Source organism: Cylas formicarius, unplaced genomic scaffold (genome assembly GCF_029955315.1).
Source record: "Cylas formicarius isolate icCylForm1 unplaced genomic scaffold, icCylForm1.1 PGA_scaffold_6__28_contigs__length_40554024, whole genome shotgun sequence".
NCBI lineage: Eukaryota > Metazoa > Arthropoda > Insecta > Coleoptera > Brentidae > Cylas > Cylas formicarius.
In genome coordinates, this window is record NW_026844347.1 from 30,609,244 (window position 1) to 30,630,598 (window position 21,355).

Sequence of the window (21,355 nt, forward strand, 5' to 3'; positions counted from 1 at the left end):
TTTATATCCCCTTAAACACCTTCTTCCTTAAATGTTCTAACCAAAATTGTTCTCAATGTAAACAAATGAGTTGTCACAGTAACAAACTTTAAAATTTAAATGAAATTAGTAAAACTGCATAACACAAACATAGATGACAATAGTTTTGGTTAAACTATCCACACAAAAGACATCAACTAGGTAAAAATTTTCAAATGAAATTGTATATTTTGATCGTTAACCATTATAAAAAATTAGTAAATTCATCCGAGGAATGAAATAATTATTAAGACTTTACTACCATACTTAAATCAATATATACTATGAATGTACATCACTTACCAGGGTGTGGCTTTACTACTTTGGAAGGATATTTATCGAATCCATCCCCTAGCAGCTTTTTGAATTCTTTATCGTCGTCCTGTCATAATAAAAATGATATAGGTCCATTGATTGAATTAATTCATCAAATTCGAATAAATGAGGGCAAGTATAAGCTTTTACTTACAGTAAATCTCAAGTTATTTTCGACAATACTGGGATCTACGTCCAAAAAGATGTTTTGGGCCATTTCTACACCAACTTGGCAATTAACGAATGTAAGCTAAACAATTTCGCGTAATTAGAGTCAAACGGGATGAAACCTTTTAGATGCTGGCAAGCCAAGATATTTGTAAGACTTGCACAAATACAATCATTTGTTTTTATATTGTGAAGGTTATGATCCAAACAAATCCACTTTCTACATTTCGTTAACGTGAAAATTCCGTTCCCGACTATCAGGGAGAGCGTGTAATTCTTACCAGTGCTTAGCAATGTATTTAAAGGAAGGTTTAAATGTTTGGACCTCCTTATGTATAATTATTTCTTATCCAACCCGTTAATACGAAGTCGCCTGGGAATTCTGTGACTACATTGGCCGAATGATCTAAGTCAGTTTGGTAAAAAGCGTAAGGAAGAAGAAATGGACTATTACTTCTCTTTCTCAATATTTTTTGTTATTAAAATTATTCTGTCGGATACTGTGGTGTCTAGCTGAAAATGGCGAGAAACGGTTCAAATAGTTTGGATAACTTTTGCGGATCTGAATTTTGGGCAAGTATCTATGAGATATTTAAACAAATTGGTGATATTTCCTAAATTTCCTTTTAAACTATCTCTTTTATTATTTTCATTTTTTTATTTTTCACTTTAAATTATTTGGTTATGAAAGAAGGCAATACCAACAAAGTTAATTTTTAAATTTTTTTGGTTGTTTCAGAATTCAACCTTAACGTGGGACACCGATGATCCCGATTTTACAAAATGTTTCGAAAAAACCGTTTTAGTATGGATACCGTGTGTATTTCTGTGGTTATTTTCAAGTTTAGAAGTGTACTACATAGCAAGTAGTAAAAAGAAGGATATTCCATGGAACTTTTTAAATTGCTTCAAGTTGCTAGTGACCGGGGGCGTTTGTGTGTTAATGTTAAGTGATTTTGTTACAAATGTTAAAATGACTAGTACGCGAGATGTTCCGCCTGTTGATATTTATTCCCCAATTATTAAATTGGCTTCTGTGGTAAGTGTCAGACATGACTTTTAATACTTCTGAGGCTTTTCATTCCACCTTAATTGAAATCCTTTATTGAACACATTACCAATATTACCATATTATATTTTGTTATTATTTAAATTGTTGTCTTAAACCAAGTTCCAAGGTGGGACTATTACTTTAAAAGCCAAATGATCTCATATAGGTACCTACTTTGAAGAAAACAAAATGGTTTTTGATTACATGTACAGTGTGTCCAAGAAAACAAAACACCTTATTGGGAAATAGATTTTTTTCCATTAAAAGAAAGGAAACTAGAATAAAAAAATAAATTATTAAAAAGGACTAAATATTCGTAGGTGCAAAAAATGAGTAATGTGCAAATTAACCCTGGCTATTCCCAGAAATAGAAATTTAATTGATCTGGAGCTATGTGCGTCCTTGGCAACACTGTATATCAAGGTCCCACACATTCACAAAACAATAATTGATATGAAATAATTTTATCATAGTATTTTTTAAAATATTTATTTCACTTACAGGGGCTGTCAGCAGTTTTGCTTTATTATAACAAAAAACATGGTTTGCGAACTTCGGGCTTGTTGTTTCTCTTTTGGTTTTTGATGGCCTTGTGCGGTGCTCCCCAGTTTAGAACAGAAATTCGACACGCTCAAAAAGATGGCGTTCCAGAATCTTACTATGCCTACATCAGTTATTTAATTTATTTCCCCCTAATTTTACTGATGTTGTTACTGAACTGTTTCGCTGATCAACCTCCGAAGATTACAAAATATCCAAAAACTCAGGTAAGCAGTTACTTTATTAATATGCTGATGTAAAATAATTTTTGAATTAAAAATAATCTTTCTCGTTATTTGTCAATTCCCTATATAAGAATGGCATTAGCTGCATTAATTTATGTTCTTATATAGTTCTGTTACAAAAAAAAAAAACATTTTGTTCATTTTATCCTTGTCACTAGTTACTTAATATTCACCGCAGTGTAATCCCGCTGAAATATTTGTGATTCCCTGTGAAGAACTCTTCTATTACAACTGAAAACATCTGAAAATTTTTGTCAAGAAATGAGTAATTTTTTATATATAATATATCAAGGTATGAAACAGTATAAAATATAAATTTAAACATTGTTATTTAATCAGACAGGTCAGATGATACTGTATCTAAGCATATTTTTTGCAGATTTACTATAGTTAGTTGAAAGGTAATTCTTTCTATATGGTTAAGTTTGGAGGTACTATTTTTGCGTAATATTTTGTTCTCAGTAGTTGAATGATTTGTTAATCAGTTAAAGCGATGATTATCAGAAGACAACTTGATTTATATATATTTTTTTAATTTGAATCATGCTCCATTAAAATTTTATCGAGTGGTAAACAAATTGCATTCCAATCAATTTTGTCTGTGCCAGATTTTCAGTTATATCTGTGTTGTATTGCTATTCTTGAAAAAATGAAAAATTTTACTCTTCAGGACGGTTTTTCTTTTTCTTATAACCTAAACATTTCTCTGGAAACCAAAAGCCTCTATTCTCCAATAGAACTGAAACAGAGTCAAAGGGTTCTATGATGCCAAATTCTCATCAGCATATCCACCAATGAACATCGGTAATTTTTACCCCTCCCTCCATAATACGTCTATGATTTTAACTTATCAGTTTTAAAAGAATTACAACGGAACATGGTGGTTTAGTAACTAGTGCCACTATTACATTTCATTATCGTACCTGTTCCAAGATACATATGCATTGTCAAATCTAATAAAACGAAATACAAGGAAGATTAGTGCGGAATAAAAAGATCTCCTATATTAGCGAATGTGGCCACGCCCACAACTTGTTGAATAAGAGGTTTTGTTTATATAAATAGCTGAATATTTTTTTCTGTTAAAAACCTGGTCGAATAAGCACATCTCTTCTAAGAGTCGCCTCAAAATCGGCATTGTCAATGTCATGCCTGTATAAGTTGATTAAACTCCATTATAATTGCAATTTTTGGATAGATATTAATTCGTTAGTAAAAATATTGCCAACAAGCACAAAGGACAAAGAACATTAGTTTATAACTTTACCGTTTTAGATTTCTCCATGGGAAATAAAAATTTTCCTGTCTCTCTAATAGATCTTTTTTTTGCTATTTGCCTACAATATTTATATTCCTTAAAACTTAAGAATAGTGACCCTAATACGAAAGTGTTACATTTTTAAAAAAATATTTTTTCCTATACTAGACAGATACTTGGCGAGTGTTTGAAAATCTTTGCAGCGGTATTAAAATTTATCCCATTACTTGTTTATTTTTAATAATTAGTTATAACTACCGACTTATTACGAGTGGTTGTATATCCTTGTTGTCGTACAGTGTGATAGCGGCATTGTCGGGAGATTTGCTACAGCGGATTCACCGTTAGCAGTTCAAGGACGAAACATTTAAATACCGATCATCTTCTGATTATGTTTTCAAGGCAAATTCGTTTGAATTCTCGCATCGTCCGGTTTCGAGTCTTCATTGTCGATTCTTCCATTATTTTAATTCGCGATATTTTTATATTTATGTAATGTTGTATAACATTAAAGGTAAATGTTTGGATGCGGAATTCGTTCTCTTATATCTATATCATGTTTAGGAATATAATTATTGAGGCAAGATTCGAGTTTGCCTTGAATTTTCGTTCATTTTAAATTGGGCGGGTATTACCTAATATTTTGTTGATTGAAACATCTCACGTTTCCATAATTCGAATCATTGGAATTTATATCGAAAATGATTTATTTTTTATATTTAGAATTTGATATAAAGATGCTCATTTTTGCAATCTATATAATACATGTATTTTTCATTATTATTAAGTTCGCAATATCTTAAATGTTTAAACCAGTTTTATGGCGTTGCTAGAAGTTGCACCATCTTGCCGGATTTAGTGCAGTTGGCAGCAATCTGTTGCTGGTAAAACAAAAACATATTTTGCGTTTACATTATATTTACATATATGCGGTATATCTAAACTTTAAGCATGCGTTTAAATAAAATTTTAATCGTTATCTTTTTTAAAATTAACATGCAATTCTGTAGCCAATGACTCAAAAATGTTTCGTTAATTCATTATACAGAATGCTTCCCAAATGCGCTTCAAAAATGCAATGACTTATTTATTTGAAGTGTTCATTTATTTGTTGGATTGATCAATTTTATTCCGAGTTAGTATTTACTGATTTATTATATGAATGGCAAGTTGCAAATGGCACATAAAAGACATTAGGTTATTTGATTAATTTTTAGATACTTAGAAATTAATAAATCAAAGTTTTAATTCTAAATATTTCAAAGCCCATGATTATTACAATGTATAAATATTCCCAAATTAATGAAGATTTAATTAATCACGAACGTAATTCACTAGGCGACTGAAATTAAGTGCTTAGAATTGATCTTATATAATACCTTATTAAATAATTATTAAAGAGACCATCAAGAATTTGTCTGAAGTTGATAAAATTTGCTAAAACTTCAAGCCGAATTTTATATATATACCCCTATAGGTAATGACCATTAAAGAAATGTTATATTTTTTTAGTGCAAATACTTTAATTAGAGAACCAAAATTGATTTTTAAGTTCCAATTGTTTAAAAAATTATTTATGAAGTTCGATACTACAAGATGGTGCAAATTACGCTAAAAATCTGATATAAAAGATTAAAATTAATCGGTACGGATTAATAATAACAGTTGATGATGATTGCTTTTTTTGTAACAAATTATATATTTACTTTAGCAGAATAAAATAAGGAATGATAATATTGGAAAGATTTTATTAATGTTGATGTTAATGTCATTTTATATATTTTTTATATTAGACTTGTCTAGTTGAGACAAACAACTTGACTTTCAAGGATCAGTTATAATTTTTTTTGCCTCACTTTTAGAAACCATGCCCAGAAGAGGGCGCCAGTTTTCTTTCGCGCTTGTTATTCGCTTGGTTCGATTCAATGACCTGGACCGGGTTTCGGAAGCCGTTGGAAGCTTCCGATTTATGGGATATGAATCAGGAAGATTCGGCAGCTGAGGTTGTGCCATTGTTTGAGAAACATTGGAGGAAAACCCTTATGAAAACGCGCAGGTACACATGTTTGATATCGTTACTTTTGGAAGACCGTTGCGTATTTTAGTGCCGAACCTGTACATGCTAGGGCGGAGTTCAAGTCCGATTCGGGTCATATAGACTTCGTCAATACCGGGAAAAAGAAAGAAGCGTCGATTCTGCCTGCGCTTTTTCGATCATTTGGCCCCATATTTGTATTTGGATCTTGCCTGAAACTAGTCCAAGATGTGTTAACATTCGTCAGTCCACAAGTATTAGGGTATCTATCAATTTTGTTTAGGCGCAAGCTATGCAATCACACGTAAAATTTGATGTACCAGCTCTGATGAAATCAGTGAAATATTTTTATTGTATATAATATTTTGTTGCAGTTTTGATCCTATTGTATTAATTAAAACATAATACAACAAAAACAAATTTAACTAAAAAAAAACTCGTATAATTAAAAATTTAAGAGTCAAAAAGTTATTTGTAGATTATGTAGGTATAATGTTTGGTTGTAAACAAACACATTTTAACAAATTTGTATACACACATTTCGAAATCAAAATTTGAAAAAGATGTTAAATTTGTTAAACGTTCTCTTTTCGCTGCTGAAAGTTACATAAATTCCTAAAGAAAAAATTAGTGATCTATTTAAATTAGCAAGTTGACACTTAACTTTAGCCTATAGACTTCAGTGTAACCCCAAATTTTCAAATTTATTTTAGTTATACATACATATTTTAGTTATAATTATCATTGTAAGTCTGAAAAGAGAAAAAAAGAAACAAAATTTTATATCTCATAAACTTATTGTAATAATAATAATATAATAATAATATGTAATAATATATGTACTTTTAGATTACAATGTCCAATTGTTTAGGATATCCCATTCCTGCGAAAACAGGAAATTATAATTTTTTCGCTTACATACTTTAAATACTTGTTATGTATTTGAGAAATGAAAATTAGGTTACAATTCGACAAAATTCAATTTATTTAAAAAACCCTTAAGTATATTGTGAATAAGCGAAATAACTTATCAATTGTTTTTCAAAACACTGAAATAGAATCATATATGGTATATCAAATTTTGGATGGCTATTTTCGAGAGTGGATATGATAATTTCATTTATTTTTCAGTTTTATTATAACATTCGTCAAGAATCCGACGCATAGTTGGAAAGGATATTTTTACGCCGGTCTTTTGTTTGCGACCGCCACCACCCAGACCTTGTTCCTGTCTCAGTATTTCAATCGAATGTTTATCGTCGGAATGAGAATAAGAACCGCCCTCGTATCGACAATTTATAGGAAATCTTTAAAAATTTCGAACAAAGCGAGAAAGGAGAGGACGGCCGGCGAGATCGTTAATTTGATGGCGGTCGACGCGCAAAAGTTCATGGATTTAACAGCGTACTTAAACATGATATGGTCCGCGCCGTTGCAAATATGTCTCTCGATGTATTTCCTGTGGCAAGAACTGGGACCGTCCGTTTTGGCCGGTCTCGCGGTCATGATAATTTTGATTCCCGTCAACGGCTTCATCGCCAACAAATCGAAGACCTTGCAGATAAAACAAATGAAGAATAAAGACGAGCGGGTGAAGTTGATGAACGAGATTTTGAGCGGCATCAAAGTTTTGAAGTTGTACGCGTGGGAACCCAGTTTCGAAAATCAGGTGCTGAAAATTAGAGGGAAAGAGATAAAGGTTTTGAAAGAAGCGGCTTATTTGAACGCGGGCACGTCGTTTATATGGTCCTGCGCTCCATTTTTGGTACGTGTTTTTTATTTTCTTTTTTTTTGCCTAAAAGATGATCCACACATAGCCAACTTCCAGACCTCCAATTTCAATGAAAAGCAGTAAAAATCAAATTATATTTGAGTTTTAAGTATGTGATTATTTCTTTTTTTAATTTAGCAAATTCATTTATTTTTCGAATATTAGCAGGCAGTACATCATAGACTTTTATAGCCATGTAGTGAAGGCCCTTTAAAAGTAAATGGAGCAGTGAGCTGAAATCCTCAGATTGTTTCTCTCTCTACCTGTCTGTGGAAGTGGTCCACGCATCTAATAATGCACTTTTGCGCCATGAATACAGGAGGATGCCCAAAAACGTATTGCATATATAATTGAGGGCTGCGCAATTGCATTGGAGTTTTATGACAGAGTCTACTTTCTTCTTTTGGTTGTTTTTTCCCAGCTAGTTGGACTCCCAAAAATTTCACATTTTTGGCAACCATTTAATTTTTGAAAAATCAATATTCTAGTTTTCTCATAATCGAGTCTTAAATTATACTGTTCACCTAGTTGCAGTATAATTATAATGTTTGATAATGTAATAAAAATTTCAGATGTAGACTTCGTACTTAGAAGACAATTTAAATTATTTCATTTATTTATTTATAATTATTAAAAACGCTGGATGCTATTTTTTTGCAATTTCTTTCTTCGCATAGATGAACTCAACAATTAAAACCAATTGTGGTTTTCAAAATTACCATTTTAATAAATAAAAAAACACAAAATAATTTGCGTTAAGTCTTGCTGACGTTTCACCAATCGCGATTGATGATCGGCGAAACGTCAGAAGGTTCGATTCATCAACAACCGACACCTGAAGAATCCAGAAGATTTGTAAATAATAATTCCAAATGACGTTTATTACGCTGCATATTTCGTCTCGCGACATTTATTCGCTCAGTGTGGTAGAGGATAGGATCATCCGTTAGTTCGCGAAATACGATTATAATGTTAATACATTTTTTAATACCCTGTTTTCATTTCTAGTTTTATTTGCGCATTTGCATCTTATTTACATATTTTTGCATTTAGTGAAATGTTAAAAGAAGCCATAAAGATAACATAAAAGTAATGAATCTTAATTTAAATAAATGAACTGTTTGAATATTGAAATTAAAATTATTTGTTTATTAATACATAACGAAAATGTGATATGTATTTATGAAATTCGGGTTGGTTTATTTTTTCTTAGCCTCTATATGAAATAAATGAAGTATGTACCGGCGTCGCACTAATCATTGCTATATGTATAAAAGAAAATCAATTCATGCTAATTGCCAAAAGTGCTATGAATAAAATAATAGAGGTGTGTGAGATGTTGCGCGAAAAATGCAGCTAATTATCTTCTTTAACAGGTCGTTTTAGCTACATTTGTGTCGTTCGTCTTTAGCGATGAGAAGAATGTTTTGACGCCCGAAATAACATTTATATCGTTAAGTCTTTTCAGCACCATGAGTATGCCGATGGGTTTGTTGCCAATTCTCTTGGTGTACACCATAGAGGTAAAGATAGCTTGCTAGATGACAGATCGAGTTGTCCCAGCCCACACTTTTCTACTGTAACAATCCATTTTTTTTTCTTAATCATTTGTATAACATTTTCAGTACTATGGTGGATGTATTTTCACGGTTTGGGGGAATATGCAATACGCCATATTTACAACTTCTTTTTATTTTGCATGCCTTAGGTGTCGCTGGTCAGTTTCGCTACTTACGTATTGGTGGATGAGAACAACATATTAGATGCGAGTAAAGCCTACGTCTCCATTTCTCTTTTCAATATCTTACGGTTTCCCCTGAGTATGTTGCCCATGATGATTTCAAATTTAGTTCAAGTAAGCATTGGTGAAATTTTTCTTATTTTTGTTAAACTGCATGGTTTTGTTTTCTTAAAAAAATCCATTTTGCTTTTAAAAATATTTTTAATATTTTACTTTGATCGAACCTATTAGTTGTTAAAAATTTCTTAAATGCTATAGCGAATTTAATGTACTAAAAAAAATGTTGATTATTGAAACTTAAAAATGCAACTTACTTTTTTTAATGCGGGTATTCATACTTGTTTTTCATTCTTTGTTTTAAATCTAATATATTTTCATCCGGCTTTAGATGCTGTAATAATAGATATACAAATAGATAATTTCGTTCTTATAGTAAATAAAAGTTCACATTAACATTTGCATTATCATCACATTCTTTGCTTTCTTAGACTAAATTAAAGGTTTTGGCCATGAGTTCATTTGAAGTTTTTTGTCAAATCGTTATTCCTAGTTTTTCGCAACATTTGTTTTGATTATTCCTATTTAATAATTTCTGTCGTTTTGACATTTAAAGTGATATTAATTTGTTATTTTATTTTAATTAGCATTCAAGTGAATTCAATATTTATATGTTATAGGTGTATTCTGTGCAAACCTCTTTAAGTTGCATTTTGTTTTTTAGACATACGTTTCAGTAAAGAGAATAAACAGGTTTATGAATTCGGAAGAGTTGGATCCGAATAATGTAACGCACGATAGTTCACCCGGTAAGTAAATTTCAAGAAGTTTCTTTTATTCCGTTCATATTATGATTCGCTTAAATTTTTACTATACAGTGTGTTTAATATAATAATGGGATAGAATGGCGATATTAAAAACTATAGGAGATAAAGGGTCAGTTAAATTCGGAATTAGGAAGTTTTAAAATGATTTTATGAGAAACTTAAATCTACCAGCAAAATGATTTCAGCTCGAATTATTTCTGAGAAATTCGAGAAAAATATGGAAAAAAAAAGTTTTCTAGATACACCATAGATGTTTAAATTTTCTTATAGGCCATAGTGAATGTTTTCATAATTCGATAAAGTATAAAAAAATGCTTTTAAATGATGTACCACATGATTCATTTATCACACAAAAGCAAACTTTTATTTTTTTTGAGAATAAGTTTGAAAGGTACCACTCAGCGGTCTCCTGGTCTCCACGATCTAACTCCTCGCGACGTTTATCCTGCGACGCGGCTACATCAAATACTATATGTACCATTCTAACTTTCAAACAGAGGAAGAACTACGTCAGCTAATTTTAGTAGCATTTCAAACCATCACGCCAGATGCAATTAACAATGTGTTGAGTTCCACAGTTAAATTATTAACAATATTAGTTAATCAACAATATGAATTAATTATGAATTACTTGAATTATATTTCATAAATTTGTAGTATTTCTATTACCTTTTCCCAGAAAATATAGGTCATATAGGTCAGATCGATTAAAACAAACGTAAAATAATCATACATACTATTTATTTCTAGAAGACCCGTTGATAATTGAAAACGGCACGTTTTCGTGGGGCGAAGATCCCATTTTGAAAAACATCAACATCAAAATTCCGGTCAAAACGCTGACCGCCGTTGTCGGTTCCGTCGGTTCCGGTAAAAGCAGCCTCGTGTCCGCCTTCTTGGGAGAAATGGATAAACTCTCTGGCCGAGTTAACACTTACGGTTCGATAGCTTATGTCTCCCAACAGGCGTGGATCCAAAACGCCACATTGAAAGACAACATTCTGTTCGGAAAAGATTACGATAAGAAATTGTACGATGAAATTATCGAAGGATGCGCGCTCACGGCCGATTTTGATATGTTGCCTGGGGGTGACCAAACAGAGATTGGCGAAAAAGGTATCAACTTATCGGGTGGTCAAAAACAACGGGTCAGCTTAGCCCGAGCTGTTTACGCGAACGCCGACATATATTTCTTGGACGATCCTTTGAGTGCGGTCGATTCTCACGTCGGCAAACACATTTTCGAAAAAGTTTTGGGACCCAAAGGATTGTTGCAGAATAAAACCAGGGTTCTCGTCACCCACGGTATAACGTATTTGCCTCAAACCGATAAAATATATGTTATTAAAAATGGGGAAGTGTCGGAAAACGGAACTTATCAAGAGTTGCTCGACCGCAAAGGCGCTTTTGCTGAATTCCTTGTGCAGCACATTCAGGAACAAGCACAAAATGAAGAAGGTAAGAAAGATTTCAATTGAAATATTATTCATGTTTTAACACGTTAATGACTACCTCTTATATCTTAAAAGTAGCAATCGTTAACGAGTATTACCCAAATTTTTAATTGCGATTTTATAAAAATATGTGGCTTTATGGATTCTTCCGAGTCTTCAACGCTAAAGGAACAGCCTACAGGCTCCAAATCCAAACACAACATAAATTGCTCTCTTGGTGGATGTCACTCAAGAAACGTTATTTAAAAATTGTCCTAATAAAAGCTTTCCAACACAAACAGTTTTATTACTGCAAGCAAAGCTATTTATTTAGTAGAAAATAATTAATCTGATGTAGTCTTTAAAGTGTTAACTCTACAGTTATGGTAAATTATCTAGAATTCAGTTTCGTAGCTAGATCAATTTTGCCTGAGATAATGATACGTTAAGTGTATAATTGAATGATTTATTTTTTTTAGATGTTTTACGTTCAAGTAACACTGGTATGTAAGTAGGTAAAAGCGTGTCGAGACTTGCACTTATCCATTTCGAAATTCATCTCTATAGTAATAACAATTTTCCATACACTTACTCACTTGTACCGTTTTTATCATTTCTGGTCTACTGACCTTAGTAATTTAACAAGCTAAACTGGTTAAATTAATCAGTACTAGTTTTTTGTTTTTCTCTCTTGCGTGTTTTTCACGAAGAAGATAGAGCTAGTGATACATATTTCATTCACTAGAATCTGAATCAAGAATAAAACCAATGTTAAATTCAATTCATTTTTGCTGTTGCTGCATTGTTTTTTGCCAGTGCTCTTTTCATTTCTTAATATCATGTAGGATAGTAGCTCGACTTAGAAATTTAGATAGCTGAAGATTGTTTTGCAGACTTTGTAATATTCCAAGATATTGATTTTTGAAAAAATGTTTTCTCTTCTTTTGTAGAATTAGATCAATTAAAAACACAGCTCAGCGGATCTCAAGTCTCCGAGGAAATAACCAAGCAAATAGTTCGTATGAGGTCGCGCGTATCAGAATCCCTCTCAGACACGGGTTCAAACCCCGCGCTTAACGGATCGCTTCAGCGTCAAAAATCGGAAGACAGCTCCAAAAGTCATAGGCAAATGTCAATCTCGGGAGAAGCGACGAAAAAGGGACCGGCCGTGGGCGAAAAGCTGATCGAAACGGAGAAATCGGAAACCGGAAGCGTCAGTTGGGCGGTCTACCAGCATTATATCCGGTCTATCGGGGTGTTTATCACCTTGATGACGGTCTTTTTGAACATGTGCTTCCAAGGGTTCAGTATTGGTTCCAACGTCTGGTTGGGCATCTGGGCCGATGATAAAGATATGGTCGACCAGAATGGTACAGTCAACACCGCGAAAAGGGATTTGTATTTGGGGGTTTATGGGGCCCTCGGTATTGGACAAGGTGAGTTACGTTTATTTATTTTCTTTTTATGTTGCCTCAAGCATGGGACCTTTTTTATTTTTTTAGCATGCACCATAATTTTTTATAATCACATTTTTGATGCAACTTTTAAAAGAGTTAATCAATCAATTTTAAATCAATCAATATCAATATAGCTGTAGTGTCCTGATCCAACCCTAATTTATAAGCGCCTTACGATAAATTCATGACGTCATTGAAAAATGTTTTATGGATTCTCATAAACCCAAATTGTGCGTTAGTGTCAAGGAAGTGTCTTAGAACAGAGTAGTTTGACGTCATCACCTAAATTCCGGTGCAAAAGAATTGGACTTAAACCAGTGCTGACGACACCTTTTGAAAAAAAAAAGGAAAACAACGGTCATAAATGACCATTACATCAGAGAGAAAAAACTTACGTATAGTGCCTCAAAAATGCCACATTTTTGGCCTGAGGTTGTATTATGTAATTAATTTGATTCAATAGATGGCCTGAAGTTGTATTATGTAACTAATTTGATTCAATAGATACCATTATTATTATATTTGTCATTCAAACACATTTCAGTTGTTATTGTATTTGTGTAATTCATTTGATTTTGTAGAATGCAGTCAGCTGTTATCTACTATCTATTGTTATTTCATCCCCTATATATGTACGTATTTTCACCTCACCTCATCTTCGCTTTTTTTTACGCTTTGTGTTGTACTAATTTAGTTTATGCATCTACGCTTTTTCGCATTTTTTTTTTTACAAATGTCCACATATTTTAAACATTTCAGTTATCGTGATATTCTTAGCGGTGCTTGCTTTATACATTGGAACTTTAAACGCCGCCAAGTGGTTGCACCAAGTGTTATTATCGAACATTGTAAGAGCGCCGTGTCCGCAATTTTTCGATGTTACGCCCGTGGGAAGAATCTTAAATAGATTCTCCAAGGATATTGACACCTTGGATACGGTTTTGCCAATGACTCTGAGGGGATGGATTACGTGTTTATTCTCGGTTAGTTACTGTCGCAGAGGTGTTTACGAAGCAGTTATATTTTGCAGTTGTGAAAATTATGACCGGTACACTCGATTCAACAGGTTTTCAATATTTTATTTGTGTTTTGCATCACTGGCTTGTGCCGTGTTTAAAGTTTTTGATTGAACTCTTTCCGATATTTTGTTCTAACAATTATTCATTAATTTTTTGTTGCCATTTCAAATTATTCAAATTATTTGAGAATGTTTCATTAGAGTAGATGTAGGAGAAGTTTCCACCTAGCTCAATAAATACACATAAAGCTAGCGTTTAAAAATCTTTAATTTCTTGCCCATAATTTTTGAAAAATTGAACGGGAAATTTATTCACTCACCATGTTGAGATTGTTCTTAGGTGCTTCGGTTAATAAAACGTAAGTAAAACTATTTAGCTGGGTGGAAAGTGGTTGCCGTGATGTTCGATCCGAGAACTTAGCTACTTATATCTTTATAGCTATTACTGTGTGCTCCTCGGAGGTAAATTTAACAATCGCTTGCTTAAACGCTGCCACTGAAATTCACAAAGGTCTTCTTTATAACGTTCTACGTCAGCCGATGTACTTTTTCGAAATTCTCCCAATCGGCAGGATCATAAGCCGGTTTTCCAAAGACTTGAGCGATCTCGATGTCGAATTGCCATTCAATTGTTATGAAGTTATTGAAAGTGGTCTGATTGTAAGTTTGTAGAAAACCGTTAGGAAAACCCGGAGCATTTTCGATGACATTTAATTCCTTTTTTGCATGTGTTACATGGACCACAATATTAATTGATATGTATGTGGTATTTATATAAGTGACTTACTGTTTTTAGTACCAGAGAGCAAATTTGTAACGTATTGTGCATGTCTCAATTCTGCTGCTTCATATCAATTGTGCTTTTCACAATGCGCTTGCAACGTTTCAATGCACCTGTACATTGCTTTTTCCAATTTCTGATTTCGTTGTTTGTTATGAGTTGCTTAAATAATTGGGCGACTGTTGCAGAAGTGGGTGACATGATTAGATTTTGAGGTTGTTTTTAAGAAGAACAGTTCACACAGTTTTCCTAAGGTAAATGCAGATTTTTAAGTTTTTGAATTTTTCTTTTTAAAACCACCTACCATGACACCATGAAACATCCTATAGATGCAAATAAACCGATTTGGTAATTTAGTTAAATGCCTCCACCAAATTTTTGAGAAACCAAAACAGATTTAATCCCCCAGCGCATAGAATGTGTAATGTAGTTTTCATTGTTTTGTTTGTTAGTATATAATACAAAATGGTGCATGAGGTGAACAAATCCATATGGCACGCACAGCTTGTAGTCATGAATTCAAACCAACTTATAATTTAAATGTTAAAATCCCAAAAATCCTGAACCCAAATCATGAATTCTACTTTTAATTAGTATATATTATTTATTATTTTTTTATTACTATTGCATGTTCACCTGTAAATAACTTGAATGCATTATTTAAAATTTTATCCGTTATTATTTGTAAGCTTAACGTCATTCCTCTATTTCTAAATTTCAGCTTTTATGTCTGTTTTCCTGCAATTGGTCCCAGAACTGGGCTGTGTCCAAGCCGCAGCTAAGTTACATTTAATCCTATTACACAATGTTTTACGTTTACCTCTTAAATTCTTTGATACCACCCCGTCTGGAAGGATCCTATCTCGATTTTCAAAAGACGTAGAAGTTGTGGATGATACCTTGCCTTGGTATATCAATGATGGCATGTATTGCATTTTTGAGGTATATATTTTCACCATTTTTGTTGTTTGTTTATTAGATGATTCGTAAAATGCAATATTCGACAGTTGGCGCTCAAATGCTGTATTTTTTTTATTATATCCTTTTAACTCTAAATAATATGTAAAATTTATCTCAACTTTTTTTCCTTCCAAGTAAAATTAGTTTCCAAAGAACAACTGAAATGCAGCATCAGAATGAGTAAAAAAAATCATAATACTCGGCTTATCACATTTAAATCCTTAGATCATTCAAGTTTTAAAGGGTACTAACAATGCTCTGACGAAACCCATTTGTTTCCTCTCACTGTCCTTTGTTGCAATTGCTCCGTTTGGTATGTCTTGTGTAATGAACCCGTTCTACTTTGCATGTCATTTAATATTAACTAGAATAACGCATCATTTGACATTGATGGTTAATGCAAAATGTACTTGTACGTTTCGAAAACAATCGAAATTGTCTGTGCCGAGAGCGAGTCTAAATATAACTGCTTATATTGTGGATACCCTTTACACATTAATTCGGTGAACAGTTTATTTGCAGCAATTTGTTTTAGGTGTTGGGAACGTTGGTTGTTGCCAGCTACACAACTCCACCATTCATAATAGTTATCATTCCGATCGGTATTCTCTACTACTTTATACAGCGTTTTTATGTAGCAACGTCGAGGCAACTGAAACGTTTGGAATCCGTGTCCAGGTCTCCGATATATTCTCATTTCGGCGAAACGGTTAGCGGGGTGCAAACTATACGCGCGTACGGCCAACAAGAGCGCTTCATTACGGAATCGGAGAACAAAGTCGACTTGAACCAAGTCTGTTATTATCCTAGCATAATCTCGAATCGATGGTTGGCCGTACGCCTCGAAATGATCGGCAACTTCATAATACTCTTTGCTGCCCTTTTTGCCGTTCTGGGCAAAAACCAGCTGCCCGGTCTTGTGGGACTATCGATAACCTATTGCTTACAGGTAAATCGGCAAATCGTCATGATTTACTTTCTAGATCCACTCGACCCGGAATTTTTTTATATAGATAACTCAAACTTTAAACTGGCTGGTTCGAATGACGTCTGACGTTGAGACCAACATAGTGGCGGTGGAGAGAATTAAAGAGTACGCGGAAGTGGGGCAAGAGGCCCCCTGGGAACTGCCGAATAAGAATCCATCGATTACGTGGCCCGAAACTGGCTCGGTCGAGTTCAAAGACTTCTCCGTTAGGTACAGGCCAGAACTGGACCTGGTCCTCAAGCGTGTTAATTTCGAAGTGAAGGGCAGTGAAAAGGTTGGCATCGTGGGAAGGACGGGCGCTGGAAAATCGAGCTTAACCTTGTCGCTATTCAGGTTAGTGTTCACAAAAATGTGGGGCAAAATCTTTTCTGCGTTTATTGGTGTTAATTTTGGCTTTGACTTTTTTTTATAGAAAAAAAAAAGAATAGCAAACGTTTGCACATGTTCGATACCTTGAGTTTATACTAGGATATTTGAGCAATGGTTCCGCTAATTTATTGGGTAAATGGAATATTAAAAGCGGTAACTTTTAAGACCGACTCAAAGGTATTTGTAGCCTAAATTTGTGCTGAAGAACATTCCCTCCTTTACTAAAATATCACTGCCCCCTGCATCTATTATATTATTTAGAGCTATATAGCGATATACATTGATAAATGTTGACAAAATGAGATGGTTTGGGGTTCCATTTTCAGCTATTTAAGTACCTTGACCTTCACCTGAAGGTAGATGTAAAATGAAAGCAAATAGTAAAGACAATGGAAGTCCCAAATATCTCGTTTTATTTGCAGTTTCTCGTTTTACATGTCGCACCTTCAAAATGACTTGCAATGTTGTCAAAGTAGGAAGACAGTCGTTTCAATGAAGGAGAAATATGAAAAACTGGTTGAAATAAAAAAAAAACGCCCTGTATGTTAAAAGCTACGTAACTGAAAACTATATTATCTAGAGCTATATAGTCATAGACAGTGATAAATGTTGATAAAATGAGATTTTCTGGACTTCCTTAAACTAGTCAAGTGTCTTTACTTTCACATGAAGTGGATGAAAAACGAAGACAAATAGTGAAGACAATGGAATTCCAAAATATGTCTCGTTTTATTTGCAGTTTCTGCACCTTCTAAAAGATTTGTGCAATATTGTCAAAGTAGCAAGACAGTCGTTTTAATGAAGGAGATATGTTTAGTTTTCATTTCATTATTTTTTCGGGTTTTTATGAATTTATGTATATAAATCTATAACTTAATTATGGGCCGCGAGCACAGCAGCAAGAAGTTATTCTTCTTCCTTTCTTCGTCTTGAGCTTAACTGGCCATCTATACCCGCCAGCGCCCTTAGGCGCATGCTCCACTAAAAATCACGGTGAAGAGCTAAATCGGTCGCTCTCATCGTGTGGTTCAAAAAGTGCCGTTGAACGCATCAGGCCATACGCATGGTGATCAACACGAGCCGGCCCCTCCGGAAGGAAGACCAAAAGCGAGGTAGGGTCGGTTAAGTTAAGTCATCAAAAATCTTTTGATCCCGTCTTGAGTAATTTTTTCCGGCTTCTTGCTGTGCCAGCTGCGGCCTAAGTCCGTTTCCGTGCGGACCAAACAAGATATATGAAAAACATTTTTTTTAAAGAGTCGTCTGGTCGAAATTTGAAAAAAAAAAAACGCCCTGTATGGTAAAAGTTATATAACTGAAACCATTCGGCAAATTAGCGTTCACATAGCCTGTCTTTTAGTTTTAATTAGTTTAGTTATAGAAAAAGACTAAAATTGGTGATGTCAAATGATTCTCCTGCAGAATTATAGAAGGATCGGAGGGCCAGATCTCCATAGACGGGGTAAACGTTGCCGAATTAGGTTTGCACACGTTAAGATCTAGATTGACGATCATTCCTCAAGACGCGGTACTGTTTTCCGGATCCCTTCGCATGAATCTAGATCCGTTCGATAAATATAGCGACGACGACGTTTGGCGCTCCCTGGAACATGCGCATCTTAAAGATTTTGTTAAAGGTGTGTGTGTGTGCATTCGAAAACTCGGTATTTTCGCAATTGTCCACGTTCTTTTGCAGGTTTGCCGTCCGGTTTGCATCACGAAGTGTCCGAGGGGGGCGAAAACCTATCTGTCGGCCAACGGCAACTGATATGCTTGGCCAGAGCTTTGTTGCGTAAAACGAAGGTTTTAATTTTAGACGAGGCGACCGCGGCAGTGGACTTGGAGACCGACGACTTAATTCAAAAAACTATACGCACTAAGTTTAACGATTGTACAGTACTTACTATAGCACACAGGCTAAACACGATCATGGATTCAGACAGGGTTATCGTCTTAGATAAGGGCAGGATTGTCGAATTCGATTCGCCCGCGGCTTTGTTAAGAAGGCCCGAAACGATATTTTATGGTATGTGTAAAGACGCGGGTCTGGCATAGATTGCGCTTAATATTGTTTTATCTTGTAGTTAGGTCATATTGCCTTATTTACGTTGTTTATTGTTGAACTTTATGTCTAGCTTTCAATGGGTATGTTTACTCGAATTTTGACTTATTTTCCGAATTTGAAAATCGTTACCGTTTACTTTTTTTTTGCAGCAGCTAAAGTTAAGTTGAATAAACAAACTCGTTACGTTTTTTCTATCCGCACACGTTGATAAAGAGCTTGGTGAACGAATGTTGTCTAATATTGACCAAAATTTGCCATAAAATAATGATTGGTTTATATAACTCCCCGGGATTTTGCCTTTAGAGCCCATGAAATTTACTGGTTTTTTATTCCTAGATTTGGGAAAATTGAAAAGACCTTGAGCTCTCTCAAAATCGAAAAATGGATTAAATAATTTGTCTTCTCAGTAATACTCAGTTCATCAGAAATATTTATTTGGGTAGATTTAACCTGTAAAATTAAGATTTTGAATAAAATGGGTTTAAAATTGACTACAATGATCATTACTTCAGTAATTTAACTCAACTTCCGTTCTGTATAAAAGCAAGTCGAATAAAAGATGTTATAAGTCTATAAGCTTTAATCCTCTAGTAGTGCTCATGGAACATGCTACATGGAAATTTTAATAAATCGTTTTTGGTCGGATATGAAGGCTAGCCGGGGAAATATAAATTTAAGCTGTTATAATAAGTTGGGGGACAAAATTCGGAAAACAGTTTAATATGGTTTAGACAAATTAGATTATACACTTCTTAGACCAAGCTCCGACTGAAAATAAGATACAGCCCCTGCGAACACATACAAATATGTATATATGATTTTCACATTTTTATTTTCGTATTTGTCTGTCTGTCTGTGGTATAATGCAGTCCATTTGTGTTAAATGATTGCTTGTTCATGCACATCACATTGTAACTGATTTTTATTAATACCAATAATTCTGCAAAAGTTGCACTATTGACCCAATGTGAATCTTGCCTTAAAAATCGACAAAGTTTGTGATTTCAAGTAATAAAATCTTAATTATAAGGCAAATTTAAACATAATTAGAATTGTAGGAAAACTACACTTGATTTAGTAAAAAGAAATACTCTGTACTTATTTAGTAGGAATTTTTGAAGTTTATTACCTTTTAATTTGACAGCTGTTAATAAATAAGTTGAAACAAATGGCGAATGGTAGATATGGAGGCAATACATCTCATCAGGTTGTCACATATTGGCCCTACACAATTTGAATCTCTAAAGCCGTAAGATTTATAAGGTGGAATCATTTTTTGTCTGTAACAACGTGCCCTCCATAAAGTTTTACGATTATGATTTGATTTGTGAAAACATCCTGTCCTATTTGAAATTTTTAAAATTTAATTTTTAAGGTCCTTGTAACTTGAATTAGGATTTTGGAAATTATAAATTTCTAGTGGCACGAATTTGGAAGACCATTTATACACCTAGAAAACATCACAAAGTAATAATTTTTCAGTCAAACTAATTAAATGTCTTGGGAGTTATATTATAGTCAGTAAAAATATGTTATGTCCCCGAACAATTTTGTTTTATTTTCTAACTTTGTTTTATATAGGTATTGGAACCTGTTGTGTATTATTAGTTTTTTTTTCCAATAAACTTCATGTTCCTGTTGGTTAATATATTTATAGCAATTATATACTTAATGTCATTTAAGTGTTTTTTGACAACTCGTCACAGATTTATATATTTTATATGTTTTGAAATAAATGTTTCAAAATTCTTTGTAGTTTTAATTATAATTTATTTATTTATTTTATTCAAAACAAGAAAAATATAAATATAATTGACAGAAAACATATTTTCTTAAAACTAAACACTCAAAAACAAGACAAATAAATCTTGTGGCCAATAAATCATATTTAAGTAGCACGCTTGGACCGAATTAAATTCAAAACAATTTCTCTGATCTGTGGACATAGGTCAAGGAAAAGCAAGCGTAGACGATTGTTAATTTTTTATCGAAAATTGGCATATATTTATATTTTTAAAATAAACGAACTAAAATTGTCACGGAAATGATAATTAAAACCATGAAAAAAAAATTGAGAAGGACCATTCGTTATGCGCATGCGCGAAATTTAAAATTTTGTTTTTAACCAATGACTTTCCAGCATTCACGAAACATAGCTTCTGACAGATCGTCAATAAATCTGAATGCGTCAATTTTGATGCCATATTTCCTCAAAATATGTCTAATTAATGCTTTGGAATGACGAATTAAGTGTGGGGAAATCGCCGTTAGAAAGAAAATAGCGCAAAGTGCAGGTTAGTGAGTGAAATGTAGAGGCATGC

At 33.5% G+C, this 21,355-nt stretch overlaps 2 protein-coding genes across 9 annotated transcripts in view; one reads left to right on the top strand and one right to left on the bottom strand.

The window, feature by feature from the left end:
• LOC132702769 (PIH1 domain-containing protein 1) overlaps positions 1-817 on the bottom strand; it is a 36,190-nt gene extending 35,373 nt beyond the window's left edge. The window contains exons 1-2 of the mRNA XM_060671524.1: positions 488-817; positions 322-400 (exon numbers count right to left, since the gene is read on the bottom strand). Of these exons, the coding sequence (XP_060527507.1) occupies positions 322-400; positions 488-550 (142 nt within the window). The 5' untranslated portion in view covers positions 551-817. The remainder of the gene's footprint in view (positions 1-321; positions 401-487) is intronic.
• A 192-nt stretch (positions 818-1,009) lies between these two features.
• LOC132704180 (multidrug resistance-associated protein 1-like) lies at positions 1,010-20,783 on the top strand. 8 transcript variants are annotated; one of them, XM_060674050.1, is made up of 16 exons: positions 1,010-1,074; positions 1,241-1,540; positions 2,056-2,319; positions 5,458-5,651; positions 5,701-5,892; positions 6,762-7,395; positions 8,778-8,924; positions 9,864-9,948; positions 10,717-11,424; positions 11,879-11,902; positions 12,350-12,835; positions 13,616-13,839; positions 16,151-16,564; positions 16,629-16,936; positions 18,392-18,606; positions 18,666-20,783. In XM_060674050.1, the coding sequence occupies exons 1-16, from the start codon at positions 1,021-1,023 to the stop codon at positions 19,022-19,024; spliced, it is 4,608 nt and encodes a 1,535-aa protein (XP_060530033.1). In that variant the 5' UTR covers positions 1,010-1,020; the 3' UTR covers positions 19,025-20,783. The 8 variants fall into 8 exon arrangements, with proteins under 8 accessions (XP_060530033.1, XP_060530036.1, XP_060530032.1 ...); XM_060674053.1 differs by having other exon boundaries at positions 10,720-11,424; XM_060674049.1 differs by lacking the exon at positions 8,778-8,924 and adding an exon at positions 9,110-9,256.
• The last annotated feature ends 572 nt before the right edge of the window (positions 20,784-21,355 follow it).

Bases quoted from the DNA above. Each gene is read 5' to 3' on its own strand.
- LOC132704180 (XM_060674050.1), top strand. From the start codon at position 1,021: ATGGCGAGAAACGGTTCAAATAGTTTGGATAACTTTTGCGGATCTGAA. The intron at 5,652-5,700 runs GTACACATGTTT...TGCGTATTTTAG, and splicing joins ACCCTTATGAAAACGCGCAG to TGCCGAACCTGTACATGCTA. The intron at 18,607-18,665 runs GTGTGTGTGTGT...GTTCTTTTGCAG, and splicing joins TCTTAAAGATTTTGTTAAAG to GTTTGCCGTCCGGTTTGCAT.